This window comes from Tyto alba, unplaced genomic scaffold, assembly GCF_018691265.1.
Source record: "Tyto alba isolate M040663 unplaced genomic scaffold, T.alba_DEE_v4.0 Super-Scaffold_16, whole genome shotgun sequence".
In the NCBI taxonomy this organism is placed as follows: domain Eukaryota; kingdom Metazoa; phylum Chordata; class Aves; order Strigiformes; family Tytonidae; genus Tyto; species Tyto alba.
In genome coordinates this window covers 17,298,699-17,320,441 of record NW_024881278.1, presented here as the reverse complement: position 1 = coordinate 17,320,441, position 21,743 = coordinate 17,298,699, and the positions used below count along the sequence as shown (strand labels likewise).

Sequence of the window (21,743 nt, the reverse complement as noted above, 5' to 3'; positions counted from 1 at the left end):
TGGAGCTGTCACCTCTGACACGGCCAGTCCCACATCCCCTTCATTTCCAGGCTGTAATTGTGGCTTGCTGTCCAGTGCCAAGTCACTGAAACCCTTTTAATAAAAATAAAAGCTAGAGGTGATTTCATAGCCAGGTTCTACCCCTCAGCATTGAAACTCATCATAGTAATGATTTCTTCATGAACTCTCTGAAAAGTCTCTTCCAGATTCATATATTTCTTTAATCTCTTTTAGATTCATGTTTTTCCTTACGTGACTTTTAGCTTTGTCACGAACACTATTCTCCTAATAGAGTCACAGAAAGAAGGCAAGCAAGGACTGTCTCTTGGAATTATTTTCTGACTTTGTGATAAGGTCCTTTTACTTGCTCTTCCTTCCCACATGCCTTTTCCCTGCACTCTGTTATTTGACACAAAGTTTTGACAGCTTTTAGTTTGTGAAAATCTCCTTGAACTCATCAATTCTCCACCTACATCTATGTTACCTCTTTAGCTGCCTCACCGGTATCTTTCTAGATAACCTTTCTTCTCATGTAACTTAAAAATGAATTTTTAATCTTTCGGTGTATCCTCCCTTTTTCATTAGTTCCTCTGGTATCTCTATTAATCAATGCTGCATCCCTATCATATTTTCTAATTATTCTCCTTTTTTTCCCTCCTTGCCTGTCTGCAGCACTTGCCAATATGCTGCCAGTTTCATTTCTACACTATCTCAAAAATCCAGGTCTTTGAATTCCCATTGTGAAAAGTCCTGTCATTACTCAATAAGCTGTTGCATTGACTATTTTAATTCCATGTGAAAGATTCCTATGGTCATCCTTTTGGAATCTTTCCAAATTACTAACACCATGTGTTTTCAATTCCCAACTTCCTTTTAAGCCACACTAAGACTTCATATTCTGATATTCCAGGCCTCCTAAAGTTTGGAAATTTCCACATCTAGTTTCTTTCCTATGCTTTCGTTATTCTAACTCATAATAGTTTTAATTTAGATTTATATCTCACTTTCCTTCAGTCCTCTCTTCTTCTTTTTCATACTTATCCTCTTTAAATTCCTTCCTAACAAACTAGCTAGAAGGTCTAAATTTTCTACTTTCACCCTGTGAGATCATCTCATGTTCATTAAAAAAAATCTACAGACGAGTGTATCTGTCACCATTTCTGATGCTATCACTGTTCAGGTAATAAACAAATAAGACGTTTTGTATCGGTCATAAACCAATGTATTTGAACTAGATTTCATTGTTAATATGTGCTTCTTATTAATTCAATTGATATTTATCATGATAATATTGGCCACAGTTACTTAATATTCATGTAAATATACAATTTTCTTTGTTGTAATTCAGGCCTAATTATCATTAAAGCATTATCCATTATTTCACTTACAATGGAAGAAGTCCATGACATGCTGACATGGATACTCAGTATTGTATGGGAATAAAAAGTACACTCTCGCAAACCTTACATCATCTACAAATTGTGATACTCTTTGTTATTTTCATATTATGCAACTGATATAGATTATATTGCTCTGCATTATTATTTAACTATGTAGAATAAAAAGTGAAAAACCTGGTGAAAAAGAACACAAACTGCAACAGTAAGACATACTTAGAAGAATTTTTCTGCTTTGGTACTAAATTACCATGCTGACAAGTATTACTGATTTTTATATTTTCAGAGCTGTAGATGAGGACAGAAAAATAGAGTACAAAGCAGCTGTCAAAATCCAGAGCTGGTTTCGAGGATGCAGAGTCCGAGCCTATCTGAGGTAGTATATTAAACCTATTTTAATCTGTATTTCAATCTTGGTTTGTTTTGTTTGTTTGTTTGTTTGTTTGTTTGTTTGTTTTTTCCCCAAAATTTCTCATGATATTACTTGATTTTAATAAAATGGGAGCATTTGGAAAAAAAGCCCACATTATTCTGCTTTTAACTAGAATTAAATATATGCTTCACCACTGTAAGAAATAATACTTTTGATTTTCAGTACTGCATACAATTGAAATGGCATGATGCTAATAAGTAGCATGGAAATAATCCATCTTCAGAATAGGTACACAGTAATGTTTAAGAAATCTTGGCATGACTGGAAAAAAAACACAGATGTCCTTCAGATGCTCTGTTTGCAGAGACTTTTCTTGTCTCTGTTATTGTGGATGTTACAGAAGAATTGCCTAGTGTGTTGTAACTGAACTCTTACTATAGAAAATTAGGTCCTACTGCTGGATTTGACCAGGTCATTTTAATAAATCTTTACTTACATAATTTTCTCCATATATAAAACAGAGATCATGTACAATTACTTTGTTCCGTAAAATGCCATATTGACAATGATATCATTTTTTTGGAAACACTATGGTTAGTCCCTTTTCTCAGGAGGCCCTCCTGCAGTTTTTATGATCATAAGCCAAATTGATCAAACTCATGTTTGGATTTCCGTATCTCCATAAAAATAAAGACTGTGAGGGAGAGGGATTGTTACATCTTCTAGTATGACCTGTTGCCTGTCACAAGTTGTTATGTATCTTTCAGACATACTGTGTCAAGCCTAAAGAATTATTAGGTTAAATAACATTAATCACTTAATGACCAATATTTCCCTCATAAAAAGATAGGCTACAGCCATTATGTGCACTTGTTAAAAAAACCACTGGTAAACTGTTTTCCATTTCTGATTCAAGTGTGTTGTCACAGGACGCAGCCATCACATCCGAGTATTCATCAGGCAAACAAACATGGTATTTCAGTCCTGCAAGGAATATTGGCCATGCCATCAATGTCAAAAGCCCTTACAGAGACAGAGGATTGGTTAATGCCCCTCTGTTTCCAACACATGAATAACAACAGCATACTGCAGAAGAAGGTGAAAACCCAAGCGTCTTTGCCAATCTATTCTGTGGGAGAATGCTCTTCCACACGCACATTTGTATTTAGTAATAACCAATGTAAAAAAAGTATCTTTGCAGTGTCCATCTGTTTGGAATAAGTATGGATATAATACAGTGTATGTTATTTTTAATGTTAGGGAAAAATAAAATCATATTGTAAAATCTCAAAATATTAATTATTTTGTTAATATATTTCATTTTAGACATCTGAACAAAATGGCGATTTTTATACAGAAGTGGTGGAGAGGTTATCGAAGCAGAAGATACTTCAGTAAAATGGTGGAGGTAGAAAACTAGATTTAAAAATTTTATTTGGTTATTTATAGGATACATATGTAATAAATTAATTCACTTTTATTGAAAATAAAGAGCTGAAATTTGATCCTTTAAACACACAGATATGTACTTGACTTTACTATAAGGAAAAGCACCATTAATTTTGGTAAGCCTACTTATAATGGTCAAGTTAAGTCAGTGTTCAAGTGTTTGCCGCTCTGGAGTATTAGTCCCCAAACCAGCAATGAGATCTGCTCATGCAGAAGCCTGCCCACATGATGCAGAGTTGGAGCTTTTCAAAATGCATTTTTTCCTGGCAAAACTTTTAATTCTGGAAATAAAATAAGCCGATGTATCTACACATTGCTGTTCTATGTTTTAGTGGTTTAAATTTCTTACTTAATGAACCTTGAAGTATTTGAGGTTTTGCCTTAAGGCACACAGCAGATCACAGTCAATCCAATTCCCTTGACAGACTTGAAGATAGCATAGTTGTATGATAGCACACAAGCTAAAACCTCTGTTATCAGGTTTAGGAGATTAGGAAAAAACTTTAACATAAAACAATTAAGTTTTTAATATGTAGTTTACTTCACTAATTTATCAATTTATGTTAATATTTTACAATGGTTTTAAACTTGTTAGTAATTTATCTTTGATAAATTTTGTTAAAGTGTTGTGTTTGAGTCAAAACAGACAAGTCAAGAAAAGGGAAAATAAATGAGCCATAACAACTCCTATACTACAAGCTAAAGTCCATACATCCTACAAAACTGTGTTTTCAAGTAGCAGGACTTGTATGCCTGAAAGCTTGTCTGGTGTTCCCACAAGTCTATCAGTAATCTAATTAAATATTTAATCTCTTCCAATTTACCTCTCTTAACTAAAAATTTATGAGTCATCCTTTCAGGCTATGGTTTTCAGTCCATCTTCTAAAACACTAATTTTTAAATATAGGGCAGATAGCTGCATAGTTGGATTGGGTTCTGCTTTAAAAAAAGTGGGACTTCAGCTGAATATTGATCCTGAGTTGAGGAAAGGTTTGTTTCATCTAGAAAAGCTGCTGTAGAAGAAGAGAGACATGATAATGTTAGTGTATGTTAAAATTTGTAAATGAAAAGCAAGGATCCATGCAGCCACTGGGAAAAGGGAAGGAATAAATAAACTTAGTGTGAAACATTGATACATACTGTCAAAAGATGTGGAACTCCCTCTATTGCAGGTTTTTAAGAGCACGTTAGACAAGTGTTTATTTTGGATGGCTTAGATATGCTTCAGGCAATGTTTTATGTGAAGTCATCTCATGACATCCACTACAATTCTACATTTTTTCACAGTTAAAACATTATAGAGTGGTGAATTTCACTTCAGAAACAAGATGATTTATGTGTTTCTCTGTTTTTCAATATGAGAATAAGAACCATGTCAGTTTTTGTCATCTTATTACTAGGTCTTTAAGAGGGTTTAAGCAGGACAAAGATCTGATGGTGGCCATTTTACATATTTTTCAATTCCCCCAAATTGTAAGGAGCTATCTTTTGTCCATCCCACATTCAAATTCTAATTTCTTTGTTGATAGTAATCAGTTTCCTATTTTAAACAGTATGATGTCACTGAGTTATTTTTATATATAAAGGTTGTAAAAGCAGTGGTCCCCGGTTAAGATACAAAATGAACACTTCACCACCATTCTGTCTGTTGCACTCTTCTGAGTGATGCCCTATAGGTGACATGGCAAGATAATTCTTCCCAGAGAAACAACCTGCAATGGCATTTGGAATTGGTGCCCAGTGACAGGATGGAGAGGCAGTGGGCACAAACTGAAATACAGGAAATTCCACTCAAAGATAAGAAAGCCTTTTTTTTTACTGTTAGGATGGTCAAATACTGGAATGGGCTGCCCAAAGAGTGCAGGCTGTGCTTGTGGAGTCTCCATCCCTGGAGATACTCAAAACCCAACTGAATGAGGCCCTGCTCAACTTGTTCTCATTGACCATGCTTTGAGCAATGGTTTGAAGCTCCAGTTGTCCCTGCTAACCTCAATTGTTCTATGTACCTATGAAATTGGAGGTCTTCTACCTCATCCCTTTATTACGTTTTTCTTATTTTGCTTTCTCTTGAAAAACACTCTGACAGTTACATTTTAAGATAAAGAATTTTTCAAATTATCACAGATTTCCTGTATTAACCAAGTTGAGATAGCTAACATCATAAAACTCCCTCAGCTTTCCATTCTTGCAATATATTTATGAAAATAAAAATAAAAATCTTTAGCCAATAAAGTCTGGTTCATATGTAGTTCTTCAAATTGACATAAGTGATAAGCCCTTGCCAAATCTGTAGTCTGTGGAATACTGTAGGGCAAAAAATTGTGCAAGCCCACACTTAATACACACATTCTAAATCACACCATGAATTCATCCAGCTTTTGGATTCCAGTATTTATCCAATATTAGACAGGGCCCTAGAGAAACAATCTCATCAGCAAGCTTACAAATTGTACAGTATTCAGCATAGAAAACCACCTTTTCCCTCCAAATACTTCATTTTGTGCTTGTTGTCTCTTTGATTGGAGAGGACCAGACAGGACAGCTTGATTGGAAGCTAACCTGAAAGCCATACAAGTAGTAAGTAAAAAGGCACCTTTTTCTCCCTTTAAACAACTATATTCAGTATGGTATGTTTCGGGGTGGACTTAAATAAAAAGTTCAGGTTCATTCGCTATATTCATTGTTATACTATCTTTATTCAGTAGATTGCTGAATTTGGAATATTTTGAAATGAAACAAAAATCTTCTCAGCAGCTTAACACAACTGTTAAGTTAAAGGAACAGTTAATGTTTGCATTGAACTCTTGCTAATAACTGTTGTAATGACTCCTGATTATGAAACACAATGATACATTTGACACAATAGTTCCTTAAATATAAAAAAAAAATTGGTCGGTTTAAAATTTGTCCACTGATAATGGTTGGATTGGTATCTGCTGCCAGCAAACAAGGCAAAGCATATGCACAAAATACCCATGATAACTTGATAATAAATCATTTTAATGATTATATTCAAAATTGTGAAATGTGAGTGGTACTGATGCGGAAAATAACTAAGGCTGAGACTCATCATATTGGCTGTCCATATGTGCATCACTACTAGTATTTCATTTGTTACTCCTCTAGTGCCTCTTCCTTTGTTAAAATACATTAAGGTATAAAAACCCCAAACCTATTGATGGTGTTCATGTGACTAAAGTTATGTGCCTTTCTATATTCTAAATATAGGTGCTTTGGTATAAAGCTCTGTTTCCTAATATTAGTCTCAAGCTAAAATTAAGAACTGTGCTCCTATAATTTTCTTAATAACTTAGTTACATTGGTTGTACTGGATTCTGAAAGTCTTGCATGACCTGCAGGAAAGTATGAATTTTAAAACCAGGCAAACACACCAGAACATGAATCAAACTGTATGCCACTATTTCTTTTTACAGTATTTTTCAATGTCAATAAATCACTTGCTAAAGCAAAGAAGATTATAACATTTCATTTTTATATGAATTTGGCATGCATGACGGCCATATTTTCAGCTCACTTTGGAAGGAGACGCAGTTGAAAAAAGTCAATATTTTATGTAATGTAGTTTGACATCACCCTAAATATCTCAACTTCAACTCAGTAACCAGTTCTAAATAGTACCAGTCAAACAGCAATTAGACAAACACTTATTTGCTCTATAAAAAAAAAGTACCTGTTCCCAACTTAGACCATGTGTTGATTTCTTCTCTCAATCTACTCTCAATCAAATTTCTTGTTCTCCTTTGAATTTGTGACGTTATATCAACTGTTTAAACAAAGAAGAAAGCACCAATTGGCTTCAGGTCACATTTATAGGTAGTCCCCACACGTGTTTTTAAACAGAAAAGGAAAAGGTAGTAGAACTGTTTATGAGCAAAAGGCTTCACATATATTTTGGAATCATAGATTTAAACTGGGAGGGATACCTGTATATTAACATCAGAGACAGGTACAAAGACTTTATGGTTCAGAAGTGGAGGAGGTGCATGTGGGTAAGATGGCAAGATAATTCTTTCCAGAGAGTCAACCTCACAGTGTCACTTTGGAATTGTCACCCAGTGAAAGAATGAGAGGCAGTGCAGTGGGGAATGCAGGAAATTCCACTTAAGCATGAGCAAGGAGTCTTCTGGACAAGAAGGCCCCAACTCAGGAAGGAATCTTTTGTTTCCTAGGAAAGCACATAAATATAGACTTAGGTTGAAGCACTGAATTATGGCTATGCTTTTGTGAATAGGGATGAACACATTCTCCATCACTTGTAATAGCAGAACTAGTACATACTATTCTATTCAGGATTAGAAAACAGAGGGCAAATCAATTAGTAAAAGAACCTAGATGGTGACACAGGTTTTGGGTTTTGGTGCAAGGATAAGGTTGTAAGGCAGTTATATGAGCAATTCTGTATTTGGCTGACTTGTGATTTAGAAGATCTTTGAGTAAAAGCAGGAATGTATAATTTCCTTTTTACTGTGTGTGACCTTGTTGAGTAGTGGTAGGGTAAGTCCGGGATTTCTCACACCTAAGTGAGGTACACAAGTTAGGACCCTAGTTGCCATTGACTATCTCTGTAAATAGTAGACAGAGATGCAACTGCAGAGCTCTTCAATACTTCGCCAAGCTCAGAGGGAAAGTGGTCCCGCTGTCTTTCGGTATTGATGATATAAAGAGCATAATGATGTCGGGTCTTCAATGTAGGTTCTTCAGTGAAATGGGATGGATTCAGACCAAAGTGCTCACAGCCTTCAAATATGAGAGGGATAAACAAAAAGGTGTGAGATTGTTTAGTTTAATCATTGATAGACAGAAATCTCATGATCATTTTTAAGCTTAGGAAATTCCATTAAAAACGTACTTGATCTATTTGACGATGTAGCAACTCTTACATTCCCTTGGAAAGAAAGAAAAGATGAGCTGCAGAACAAAATTATATCAATTTAATTGAACAGTTCAAGGATATACTTAAACCTGGCAACCATTATTTCATTCCAATATTATCTACCTACAGTTAGTATCACTCAGAAAACATTTATGGAGACAAAAGAGGAGGTAGAGTCCACTATTTATTCTAATTCATACCTTTGGGGCAGAGAGTCCCTCAAATACATATATAAATATGTGTGTGTATGTGTGCACATCAACACATATATGTGAAACTTTTTTGAAATTTAGCAATCCTGCGTTTTTCTTTCATATAAGAAATATCTTTTCTACTGTTTCCATTATTAGTAGATTGGTATGATATTAAAGCAAGCATTTAAAATGCACCTTAATTAAACTGCAGGAATTATGCCTTGCTTAATGTAATGAAGAAAGAGAATTTAAAATGAAGTAGCATCATTGTGTTCATTTGTAAATAACATATTGCAGCCAACTGTTTCTTAATTGCCCAGACTGTTGATAAATAATCCAGTCCTGCTGCTCTCCACAGACAATTTGCTTTGGATCAGACTAGGCAATTCAAATAACACTAATTACAGTGAAACCCTTTTATAGTGAATTCCTGTTTGCCATGGGGGAGAAAATCACTATATCAGGGGAAAGCACTTTTGCCTTTGATTTGTGTCTAAAACATGAGAAACACATAAAAGCTGCATGTTGTGCTAAATAAAGGACATACTCTTGCATTCAAAGTACTTATATTTTACTTTTTATGATACAATTGTGAATTATGTTCATTTTGCATTTGTAATTAGAGGGCGGAACAGATGTGAAAGCTTAGTTTAAAGTGATGTATCCATTAAAATAACCTATGCTGCCAAGTGATTGCTAAGTATAATAGGGGATTCGTTCACTATGAGAGGAATTCTACTTTATTGGAAGGAAACCAGGACTTCAGGAAATGTTTTCTATATCAGGGGATTCACTGTAACATGGTATCATTGTATTTATGATTTTATGATGTTAAAATGAATATTAAATGAAACAAAATTCCCAAGGATTACTCGGGAGGCAGCTAAGTACATAACATTTAGTACAGATGGTTGGAAGGCACAATTTTGCTCCATCACTGCATCCGTATCCTTGAACGATTTCGACTGAAGACAGCATTTCTTTGAATTTTTCATTAAACCAGACGTCTTGAAATATGAATTCCTTTTATGTTTCTGTGAGTTTTGGCTAAAAGAACCCCAGTGAATAAATCATACAATACTACGTGTCACCAGCACTTGTGAATATTTCTGCTTTGTTATTCTACTCTCAGTAGAGCACCATTGATTATCAAACTCAGCGGAGAGCATTTTATGATCATATATCTCCATTAGCTCCTAGTTTGACTACCATAGATTTTTCTGGTTAAGCCTGCATTATATATTAGGAAGCCTATCTCTTCAATACAAAGTTTGATTTTATTCTCTCTAAGCCTAGAACTCTTATTATGTATTATGTATAAAGATTCTTATCTTTTATATGTAAAAATAGGAGCACTGTCTTTGTGTAACTGAAATATATGCCATCTTTTTTTTCCTTGATTCACAGACAGCATATTTTATTATGAAGATGAATTTCTACAATGAAATGGCTGTCAGGGTAAATATTTCTTCACTTGTTAAACAAATGAAAAGTCAATTGTGCTCCGAATTTGCTTTTAATAAAATGAGCAAACCAGAATAATATACACTTGATTGATATGCTGATGGCAACAGTGGGAAATAGTACATAGTTAAAAATTAAAGTTACACTTAGTAGTCTGGGTTGTATTTGAAAGCTGTAGCAGAATTTAAGGCATCTGCATGTGTCTTACCCCATTTAAATGTTCATTGTACCTTGCCATATACGATACTGATAAAAACCCCAAGCATTCTATCTGTGAGTATTCTTACAAATGTAGACATATATTTACAGTTCTGAAAAGCTATAGGGCTTTTACATTTTTTGAGATGGTTGTGCTTTTTCTTTTGTTAATTCATGACATTTGATGTATTGAATCTCAAAGGAGTTACTCAGAGAGCACGGGACAATTTCATTGCCTAAACGTAGAGGTAGAACTGCACTTATGTCATTGATGATGAGTGAATTTTGCTAGATGAAGAAGAGTGTAAGCAGTCCTTGAACTAAAATAAATCTACAGCAAATGAAGTTTGTTACGGGGAGAACTGCAAAATGTATTAAACTAGAAATTAGCAATTTTCCTGAACTTTGGAACTGCACTTAAACAAATATGTAAAACAAACACAGGAAGGACATGGGATAATTCTTAGGATGAAATCTTTTTGTCTTACTTAATTCTTTTATTTTGTGGAATAAACCTGCTTTACTTCAGAGGCCTGTATCTTTTTAGGCAGGGCATCTTACCTTTTGAATTCTACCAAATGTAGGAATGTGATGGGCATGAAGAGTAACCCAAGGAAACTCCTGTAAAATAGGAAGATTTGCAGAATCTATTTTAATTTTGTTGCCTTTCTGGTCCCAAAATAACTCAGACTCAAGAGATGTGTTCCCATCAGGCTTTTGACTTTGTGGTGGTTCTCTCAAAGGCACAAAATAGAATATTACATTTGGTGCATGTTAGAGAGCTGAAAGTGTTTAACAATAATCTAATTCCCCAGAAATGCACCTTTTTTGTTGTTGTTGTTTTATTTTATTCCTTAGTTAGCTAATTTGAAAGTATTCCACAGTGGATCAATGCTGTATACTCATGCAGCTGAAATCACTGAGAAAACACAAGATGGAAGCCAGCTCTTAAAAGTTGGCTGTGTACTTTTAGAAGGCATTTGAAGACCAAATTTCAGAGGCAATTATGTATTCTAGTCAAATGGAGTTTTGCATTTCGTCTTTCATTTTTAAAAGAAATTGAATGTGTTCCTATTCATTTGTAATGGAAATATAATGTTGAATCATTAGGTGATATAAATCTTCAAAGTACCATTTTTTCAGTCATGTCCTTTAATGGAAATTTAAATCTGTAGAAAAAAATAGAACAGATCTTTATTTAGTTGCAAATGTCACAATCTGATTCTCCTCTATCTAAATCTTGTGCAGACATATCTGCAAAGCAGACTTAAAATGCTACCATTCTAAAATACTGAGGTTTTTTTGTTGTTGTTGTATGCTTTCTGAAGAACTAACCAAGGTCCAGGACAATAGAAAGTAAGGCCTGTTGAGTTTCTGCACAGAAGGTATGTGGCCAGACTTTAGGTTTCCTAAGCCAGCACTCTCTCATATTCACACATTGCGAGCTTGATTCATGATTAACATACTTCAGTGTTCTGAAAATATAACAATAACTGTGTATGTTTTTCTGTTTAACCACTTAGTTTTGCCTCATAGTATTATTAAAATATTTATTTGAGTTTATGGTCACTGATTAGAAAGACATTTTCAATTCTGGCAATTTAAGCATCCTTGAGGTCATAAACATGCTCATAGTTTTGAACTCAGTCTACATCACTGTCTCCCTGGATTGCATTTGGTTGTAACCAGAACTATCAGTTTCACCTTCTTAAATTTAATCAGAGAACTTGTTTTAATCAATTTCAGTTTTGAGTACTAGGTCAGAATATGATTGTCTCTCTTAAAAGATTTAAGGTTGCTATAAATTTTCAGCAACAAGAGTAATCCTATGGAAAAAAAATATTTCCATGAGCAGATGGCTTTTGATATATCAAGGTTTTGCCATTTGTTTTAGTGCTTAAAATAAACATTATTTATAAGACCACTTACATTTTGATGTTACTTAATGAGGAATATGCATCATTGATTTGACTAGCTTAAGAGGTCATTTAGAACTTGCCCGTTAACAAGCTGTAATCTGCTGAGCACACAATGACTTTGTTTAAAATTATCTGTTCAGTGCTGATCAATGACAATAATTGTTTTGTACCAATCACTGTTGAAACTTGCTAATTACTTTGAAGGGCATACACACTTACCTCTTTTTTTTCAAGAATTTTTTAAACATTCACCTTGAAATTAAGAAGAAATACAGTCGTAACATGTTATACTTCCTTATAAAAACAAACTTTTAGAACTTTCACATTGAAAATATGAATGTTATCAGAAGCTTTGTGTAAAATGTTCTTTTTCAAAAAGATTAGTCTTCAGTTTTTTGATCTCTGACATACAGTATTAAAGAAACAGAAATCTAGCACAAAATAATTTGAGATATAATGCAGTTTTTCTTACTTATGTTTCATTCAGTTGAAATCAGTGAGGTCATTCTGAACAGAAAGTGGTGTAAATAAAGGTAGAATGCAGCACTTAATTGGTACACTGAGCCCATTGGAGATAATTAGAGCTTTCTACAATTTGAGTCTTTTGTCTTTCAGTTTGAGTTTTGATCCTTTAACCCACAAATATCCAGTTCTGCATTTATAACTGTGAGGTGAAGACTGTCAGAAAGAGTTTCAAAGGGACCATAATCCTGCATTAATGAGCACACGGCTATATGGGAGCCAAGTTGCTCTTGTTGAGAAATTTTGAAGCCAAACAGAAAAACAAAGCTAAGATCCTTATTCACATGCAAAGGATTTTGCTTAATCCCAGATCTCTGAAGGCATTCTCATTCTTTGCTCTTTCTCTATCCCTTTTTAACCCAATAAGCTTGTGTATGAGAAAGTGGAGTTGCAAAGAGTATGAAATTTATTATCATCTAGTGAAAAGAAGCATGTGTAGTGTTTAACCTTTCTTGTTCCCATGTTCAGCTGCTCACATAACAATTATTTATTCATATTATAACAATGTCTAGAGGTCCAAACCCTCTTTATTAAAAAAAAAAAAAAACAACAACAAAACCCAAAACAAACAAAAACACATAGGTAAAAGAAAATACCAACTTTTAAAATTAGTTCTGAGTCTTATTTGAGAAGATAGAAAAATATATGGTGACACACAAAGGGGAAACAGAAGAGTGTGCTAACACTAAAAGTGAATATTCTCTTATTCCTAATAGCTTTAGTACATCATTTTATTTCCTTGGTGACATATCACTCAAACACTTACTGAAAGCTTTCCTGTGATATTTATTCTCTTGATAAATCTCATGGAAAGAGATAATCACAACCATACCACAAGGTGCCATCAGTTGAGACTGAAAGCTAGTTTTTACTTTAAAGCACAGTGTGTTGGCTTTTGTGATTGCAAAATAGTACCAAAGACAAGGTATGAAAACATGCAACCCTGCCTTAGATAGTCTGCTTGTAGATGGCTCCGGTGTGTTACAGTTTCCAGCTCAGGAACTGGCAGGAGATGGAAAATTGCAATAACTTCTGTCAGTTATCACAGTGGTAGAGAATTGGACTGCAACGGAACTGAAAGAAGTAGAGAGAATTTTACATACTACCGAGGAGTACTCCGAAGACTTCATGATACAGACTCTGAAGTCACTGAGTTCAAAGTTTGATTGATAGTGTGGGCAATGGGAAGATTTTTTTCCCTTGCCGCCTTTCTGAATCAAACGCATCAAAATGTGACACTTTTTTCCTCTATTTAGATGCTTATTTAGAATAAAAGATAGGGTAAGGAAAAGAAAACCCAACACAAACACATGGCTTGCACTCCACTTACCAAGTCATACCTTGGTCCTGGAAAGAGAAGCATTGGTGTAAAGGGAAAAAAAAGAAAAATATTCCCGGTAGATATGCTGAAGAGTTTTTGAAAAGCCTAGTAGCCACAGGCCCACAGCAAAAGGAGACCTCCTGGCAAATTACAGCATTCTTCTCTTCAATGCACTTAGTGAAGGTGAGTAGCTTCTCACCTTGGAGTTGCTTCTGGATCATAAGACCTCAGTCTTCTTGCCTTTTTAATGTAGATTCTACCTTTCAGCTGTTATGCCTCTTAAGATTTCAAAGATATAAAGGTCAAAGAGATGGAGTGAAGGTAATAAGGACTAGAAGATAGAAATTGGGAGCTTAATTTAGAAATATATTCACAATAAAAGGAGACAAATTGCAAGGAAAGTAAAGAATATTTTGCAGGAAGAGAAGTTCAAGGATGGGAGAATGTAAAGAAAGAACTGAGAACAGAGGAAAAGATCATGAATCTATTTTCCAGATGTGTTGATCTAGAATACATTGGCCTCTGACAGGAAGGAAAATGAGGAGTGAGAGTATCCCTCAGCAAGACTGAATAGAACATGTTACGTCTTCTGCCTGTATGTGTCATGGGCGTAAGAATAAATATGGCTAACAAAATGGCAGTGCTGATAATTTTTTTCCTAATTAATGCTTACTTTCCCTTTCCACAAAACAGATAACTGTAATAATTTCAGAAACATCATGATTAGAATTTTTAAATATCAGAGAAGGTATAAAATGTTTTGTTGAAATAAATTCTTGGACAAAGTCAGGCTAGATTAAGTATTTTTATTTTTTTTCAACTGATGCTTTTTATAATGCACCAAAATATTAATCCTTTCTGGTGGAGGATACTACCTAATTTCTATTTTTAATATAACATTAGGACTAGGTAGAGATAAAGAGGTTTATTTTTCCAGTTTAAGCTTTATCTGTTATGCAGGAGGAACAGTATTTTGTGAGATTATAGTTAATGTGCAACAAATAGACATGCTTCATCTTATGTTGGAGATGGAAGAACAGCAGTTTGTAAATGGTGTTTCCAGAAAGCCTTATTCATTGAATTACTGGGACAGCTTCTATTCAGTTTAGATTATCTCCAGAGCACAAAGATGAGAGTGTAGCAGAAGATATTGGTGAGGTGGTGACTCAGCAGGGAATGCATGTTGTACCTGAGGAAAGACACAACTTCTGTTGTCTGTTTCTTACATAGAACAAACGCCACCAGCAGTAGCAGACACTTTTCATTGCCACAATCCAATATAAACAATGGTTTAAAAAATGATACCTTTTTTAATATTGGCATTTAATAGTAAATTCATATCGCCATTTAAGTACAATATTTTACATCCTATCTTCATTTTCTTCATTGAAACATATCGATGCTTCTACTTGATATCACTTTTAAGGAAACCATATTATTTTGGAAATACAACAGATATTTGATTTGAATACAAACTTTTGATTTTAAATATACTAAGCATATATTTATTTCCTCTAGATTCAGAAAAGATGGCAAGGCTATTATGTTCGAAAATATATCCATAATTACTATGCACTGAAGAAATACCTGGAAGCCATTTCTGTGAATAACGAGATTGTCAGGTAAAGATAGAAGCTCCATGTGTTAAAGCATTAATTTCCTCTTCCTGTATTTGTAAAAAGTTTATGACAGTAATGAAACTATTTCTTTCAGTGTATGATCCCCTCCATTATCAAATATACATATATATATCCCAGCCTGTTATATATACATATATATATATATATATCAGTCATCATTCTCTTTATCCAAAGCCTGTGCATGTTGTGCCACATTCTGCTCTCATTTACGCTATTATGAATCCAGAGTTATTTCTCTGAATTGATTAGACATACTCTGGGTTGATACCAGTTTAATAAAACTGAATTTGGCCCTTCACCTATGCTCAGAACTCATAGATTATTATGCTCTAAATATGATTTGTTGAACTAGATTTTTTTTCCCAATATATGCAAGCTAAGAACATTTTCTTTTCATAAATTGTTTTTAAAATTTATTATTGACAATGAATGAAAATGCAGATTTGTACCTAAGTTACATGCATGAGCCATACTATGAATATTAATTGTGAAAGGTACTGCGTGGACACAGTGAAGGGGACTCTTTTCATAGTTACAGAAGAGATTCATTCACCTATTAGATTTCTGGATAGAACTGTTGTTGCTATATGTTCTTATTCTATTTCTCCTATCCATCCCCTGTCTTTCCCTGTACTTAAGTCAAAAGCTCTCTAAAATAGAGGCAGTTATTTTCCTCTAGCACATTTGATGTCCTGATCTATGACTATTTCTTCAGATAACAGTGGAAACAAGCAGACAAAATACTGGGTGACCATGATCATTACTTTCATATTGTAAGTGGAAGGATGTTGGAAAAAATCTGTCTGGTTTTTGCTGTTCAGAAAGCCTGAGATAAATTTTTGCTTTCTGAAGCATAGAAATATAAGGGAGTCTAGAGAAAAAGTATTTCTGGAAGACTCATCTAGATAACATGGCAAAGACAAGTTAGCCATAAGTCTGTTAGAGTAAACAGTATATGCAGGTTATATGTGAAAAAAAGAATTATCCAACTTTTTTCGAAGCTTCTTATTAATTTATATTATTTTTCCTCAATTTTAGCTGATGCTACATCCTCTTTGTCATACCATTATAACCTGTTCATTACATTGTTACATATCAATAACCGCCTACCTCTAATCTCTCATTATTTATTAATTTAAATGTATTCTATGCAGAAAGTTAGATCATAACTCACCAAAACTAGACTTAAAAAATCTGTCGTCTCTTCACCTGTACCTTTTTGTTCTGAAATCCTTGAAATATGTTCTCTTCTTGAAAACATAGAACCCTATGAAGACTAGAACAAATTTTGAAAAGTAAGTGAAGCCATAATTTTCTGGTCTAAAATTTATATAACTGGATGAACTGCGGAGGCACAACATGTTTCTCTGTTCATAATATCACTCATCTCCATTCCCTCCCTAAACCTGGAACAAGACTCATAACATGTCAGTTAGATTGACCTTTGACATGTGTGAACAAAACAAGATAGCAAGTGGTATTTCTGCCATACTGAACACAGATTGAAGGAAGCTTTGTATTTTATTTCCCCACACCCAGAATAGACCTCTGCTGGGTACATCTAACTTTGGAGGAGTAGGAAAATAAGTGTCTTTCAGTACTTTGACATGTTCATCAAATCCCCTAGTATTTGTACCAGATCATTAAAAAACATAAAGCCTGTGCATTGGTTATGTATTTTAATCAAGAAATACTTCTGTGATGGTTTTCTTTAACAGGTAAGGTGAGCAATATGACTTCATGTACATGAAAATGTGTCAAAGTTGGTCTGTGTGAGCTCTTACCTGGCAACTGATATAATGATAATCTGCTGATTTGAGTTCTGTCTTCCAGAGATCACAGACATATGTCTTTCAGGTTAAAGATTCCAACTTTCATATTAAAAAAAAAGTTGAAAATGAATTTTTGAGCAAATTTGGTCAAATCGATTGTATCACTTTAGTTTTAAAAATGCATTGGTTCTCAAGTGCAGTCAAGAACCACTGCTGTAATCTCTTTATTGGGGTACGTTTGAAAACTAATATGTATATTATCTTCAACATTTTACTTATGAAATCTAACAGATGTTTAGTGAAGATCAGGTGTAGGCCCTCAGCCAGACAGATTTTTCCTGACATTGGGCTAAGCTGCTGCCAACTACTTTGGCCCCAAGGTGGCCCACTGTGTTTCTTATGAGGAATACTGAACAAGGTGGAGGATTCTCTGAATATTTTCCTCAGCCATCATATCAAATGCGGAAGAGTATAACCTCATTGCTCATAAACATTTTTATGTTTATAAAATTATTGCTATTGTTCCTTGTAAAAAACACCAAGAACTGTCTGAAATTGAAGGAGTACATTTATGAAATGTCTGGGGCTTATTCCAGCATCTGTATTATGGAAATGTATGTGTTGGTGGACAGAGCCACTAATGCACTTGGGCACTCAGATTAGTCTGGCTTTGAGTGTTTCACATCTCTAGAATGCCACAAAACAACACAACATGATACATGAAGTGCATGAAATAATTTCTTATTTTACTTATAGCTGTATTCATCAGAACTTGTGCATTAGTGCAGTGTCAGTGCTAGTAAAGAACCAAGTTTCTCCACAAATAGCAGTAGAACCACAGTAAAATAGAGACTAATTTTAAGAATTCCAGAGTGGTATAACTCCCCCCAGAAAAAAAAAAAAAACCAACGAACCACACAAAACACTCAACAAATACACAATAGAAGTGTATAATTTTAAAAGTTTAAACAAACTTTATTCTTTCTGGAATTATGATGTAATTCTAAACTGAACTACAATATATGGTTCTCAGTCTTATCTTCTAGAATAATGCTGACAGAATATTTTTTTATCAACAATTACCCGAAATCGCATTGCAAGTCCTTCTGAGGTATGTTTTTACCTCTTGGGTCTCCAGAACCAGGGGTTGTGCTTAATTTTCTCCTTTTTCATTAAGGATGTGCCTGTATCAGGTTACCACTCACTTGTTTCTACAAAAACTTCAGAGGAAGTTGCCATGAAACTTTGGATATTCTGTTAGTTTCTTATAAGAGTTATTGAACAAAGTTTGTTTCTTTCTCTCCCTTCCTTCACCCTCTTTTTTTTAAAAATACAAGACACTTCCCTTACTAAGGAGTTTTCTCAACCACTAGCCACATCTTTACCATTCAGTTTTAATACAAGCCGTCCTTATTTAATAGCTGCCCTCATTTAGTAGCCAGACCTTTATCATTTGTCTTTACTGTGAAAACCCCAGGAGAAAGTAAACTTAATAGAAGCTGCCCCAGTTTAAAGCCATAGAGGGATGTAATTAAGTTTAACAGAAATTGATTTAACAGAAATTGACCTAAAATATAATTAAATAATAATAGTCATATTATGTGTGAGTTTGCACTCACTTAACAGACTGCTTATCCTAACTTAAGGAACTGTTTTTCTGTGAACTGGAGATAACTGTCAGGTTTAGCTCTCAGACTGGCTGAAGAGTGCATGGGTTTTCCTCTATCATCCCATTACTTCCCACTGCTACAGAACAAATAGGGACGATGGCTGCTGGTGTTCTCAGTAGAGTCCCTAGTAGTTAAGTTGAGAAGTGATTCAAAGAATCCCTTGATAGATGGCACAAGAATGAATGTGAACTCTGAAGTCTGTCTATATAAGCACATACTCAGATTCATCTTGACATTTGTACAGTTTAGCTTCAGTGTAACAGTGAAATGAATTAATTTGTCCTGAATTCTATTTTGCCTGTGAGATTTAGGAAGTTCTAAACCAGCCAAGTATCTTCAATATTTATTTTCCAAAATTTTATTGTTTAGATTTTAGTAATAAGTCTTCATCTATAGCATCCATTTGTATTTAAATAAATATCAACACATACTGTATTCTTTCTGAATATGGATTAGTTGGGTGGTTGCATATATGAACGTATACATTAAAATAAATTCCTTTACTTCTTAGTGAAGTTAGTGTATTTCATTTTATGGGAAGATACCTTGTTTTGAAGCATTCCTAAAGCTGCATTTAACATCTCAAAGAGCTTGCAGAATGGTTACAAGGGGAAATATGCCAAAAGCAATTAGCATAGGCTATAACTCCATATGATGCATTAGAATTTTGTTTTATGTGAAACAGTTTCTAATCCATGATAAGCAAATGGACATCACTTCACATAAATTAGCATGCTGGTGCCATTATATCAGAAGAATTTATGGATGATGTCAGTTGCCCAACTGTGTGATTAACTTGCAGTTCTTTGACTAAGGTTATCTACACACTGGCCTTTAAACTACGGCGAAGCAACTTTGCTATATGTCAGGTGTGCAGCTAGAGATAAGATTTTGGGATGTAGTGCTCCATTTGCTGATGAATGACACCATTTAAATTTTTCCCTAGGCACAGAACTCAGTAAGATAGCAGTATCAGAAAACTAACAAAATAGTGGCAAAGGGCTGACATTGGGATTCTTGTGTAATCAAGGCAGGTAGTCTGGCTTTCTTGGCTATTGAATAAACACTGACTAAAAGGTAGCAAATCAAGACCTGAGTCTCGCTTTATCAAGCATCATAGTGTATGTGAACACTGTAATGATTATAAAGCGTGACTTTCACACACTTAGAGGATTGATACCAAATTCTTCTTTCCACTGATGTTGGCTTTAGTAGTGAAAAAGCCTTGAGACTGGCTCTGAAGAGTACGACTTGTACTGCAAATTTGACTAGCTGTTCTATCAGCAGATTTAGTAACACAGTCATCATTAAAGCTTATTGGTCTTCAAAAAATGTCAGGAAAATGGATAATGCAAAAATCACTTCCTTGGCAATATGTATATACACAAATACTTCATGCAGCCTGATTTTTATAATCATAATAAACAGTGAGATACAGTACTGTTACATGTTGCTGGTGATCTAATCCAATGTTTAGCTTTTCTGCAATTATGCTGGAGCATGTAATTCTGAAAAAAAAGTATCTAGATTACTCCTGATTACTGAGGTCTGTTTACTTTTAATATGACAAAAACTTTGCATCTTAAAACTTTTGAGGTATTGCTATTTTCCATGAAGGGGGCTTGAAATAAATCATCTATTGTCACAGTAATATGAGGAGAACTTGCTCAGCCTCCATCTGTCTGTCCCTTTTTGATAAAGATAAGTCCAGGTGCTGGCCATTTTCTCAAGTGTCAAAGTGTTTTAAAAAATGTATATATTGTCTTATAATTCAATTAAAATGTTCCTCCTCATTGACTGCAGAAGCAATTGATTCTGTAGTCTATTTTCAATTAGTGCCAAAGCCTTTCAAGGAGCTCCTCGGAATTCTTGCAACAATAAAAAACTCATTTTTGTAATGTTGTCTTTCACTTGATGTTTAATTAACTAATTTATCTCCAACCTATCTTCTTTTAATTATCTTCAAAGATATCTAGAGGAAATACATTATGCTTTTTAACTTATTTACCTGTAATTAGAATTTTCTGAATGTAATCTTATCCTGTCAGCTTTCTTTGGGAGTCTGAAAAATAGAGACAAGTGCCAAATATGCTTTCTTTTATTTAAATATTAATTTTGAGAGGTAGGGCACATAATTTGAGACATCTATGCCTTTTCCAGAGGATTTGGGGTATAACTACCAGATCTTGTAGGAAACATAGAACTGTAATCCACTGAAGATATCAGAGTACTTCCATAACTACAAAACTGATGTAAGGATGAGTAAGATATAAAAAATGAGTTATTTGATTCTTCTCTCTGATTTGACTTAGTTCACACTGAACAATATTCAGATGCTCATGTTGACTTAAGTGGGAGTTAGACCAGACAAAATCTTTGACACATTTTAAATAGACTCACATCTGGTTAAAATATTCTTTACAGTCATGAATTTTGTGATGGTTATTCCTTCTTAAACATGTTGTACATAAATCCAGCTTTCTTCACAGATTCCGAGCATAAACCCCCTCTTTGACAAGTCAGTCCATCTGCAGGTCTTCTCTTTACCTACCTTTATACATATTAACACAGTTTAATTTACATATATGCTTTTATACAGCATATATGCTTATATACCTATAGGCTTTTAATAATGCATTTTGAAAAACAAGACATTTTAGATGGACTTTTTGTCTTTTTAGTTTAATCATGAACTTGAAATGAACTGGCTGAAGCTATAGAGCAGGCAATATCCTGTTTTAACACCATAGGAAAGCACTTCCTGAATTCAGTGAGGTTAACCATTATGATTACACAGTAAGCTAAATTTCCAATGCAGATTCAGCTAGACATACCTCATGCCTTTTCTATTCATGTCTCTCTTGAGCAAGTGGTGAAAGCAGTTTTACCATGTTTTTAGCTAGTTCTGTGTAATATAGATCAAGTTTTGC

The 21,743-nt window shown here is 34.3% G+C and overlaps 1 protein-coding gene across 2 annotated transcripts in view; it reads left to right on the top strand.

The window, feature by feature from the left end:
* Positions 1 to 21,743, top strand: part of SPATA17 (spermatogenesis associated 17) — an 89,698-nt gene that overhangs the window by 3,037 nt on the left and 64,918 nt on the right. Inside the window, exons 2-5 of one of the 2 annotated variants that reach the window (XM_032989488.2) lie at positions 1,684 to 1,773; positions 3,097 to 3,178; positions 9,715 to 9,765; positions 15,250 to 15,353. In XM_032989488.2, coding sequence (XP_032845379.2) covers positions 1,684 to 1,773; positions 3,097 to 3,178; positions 9,715 to 9,765; positions 15,250 to 15,353 — 327 coding nt within the window. The remainder of the gene's footprint in view (positions 1 to 1,683; positions 1,774 to 3,096; positions 3,179 to 9,714; positions 9,766 to 15,249; positions 15,354 to 21,743) is intronic. The other variant, XM_032989489.2, reaches the window with a different exon arrangement.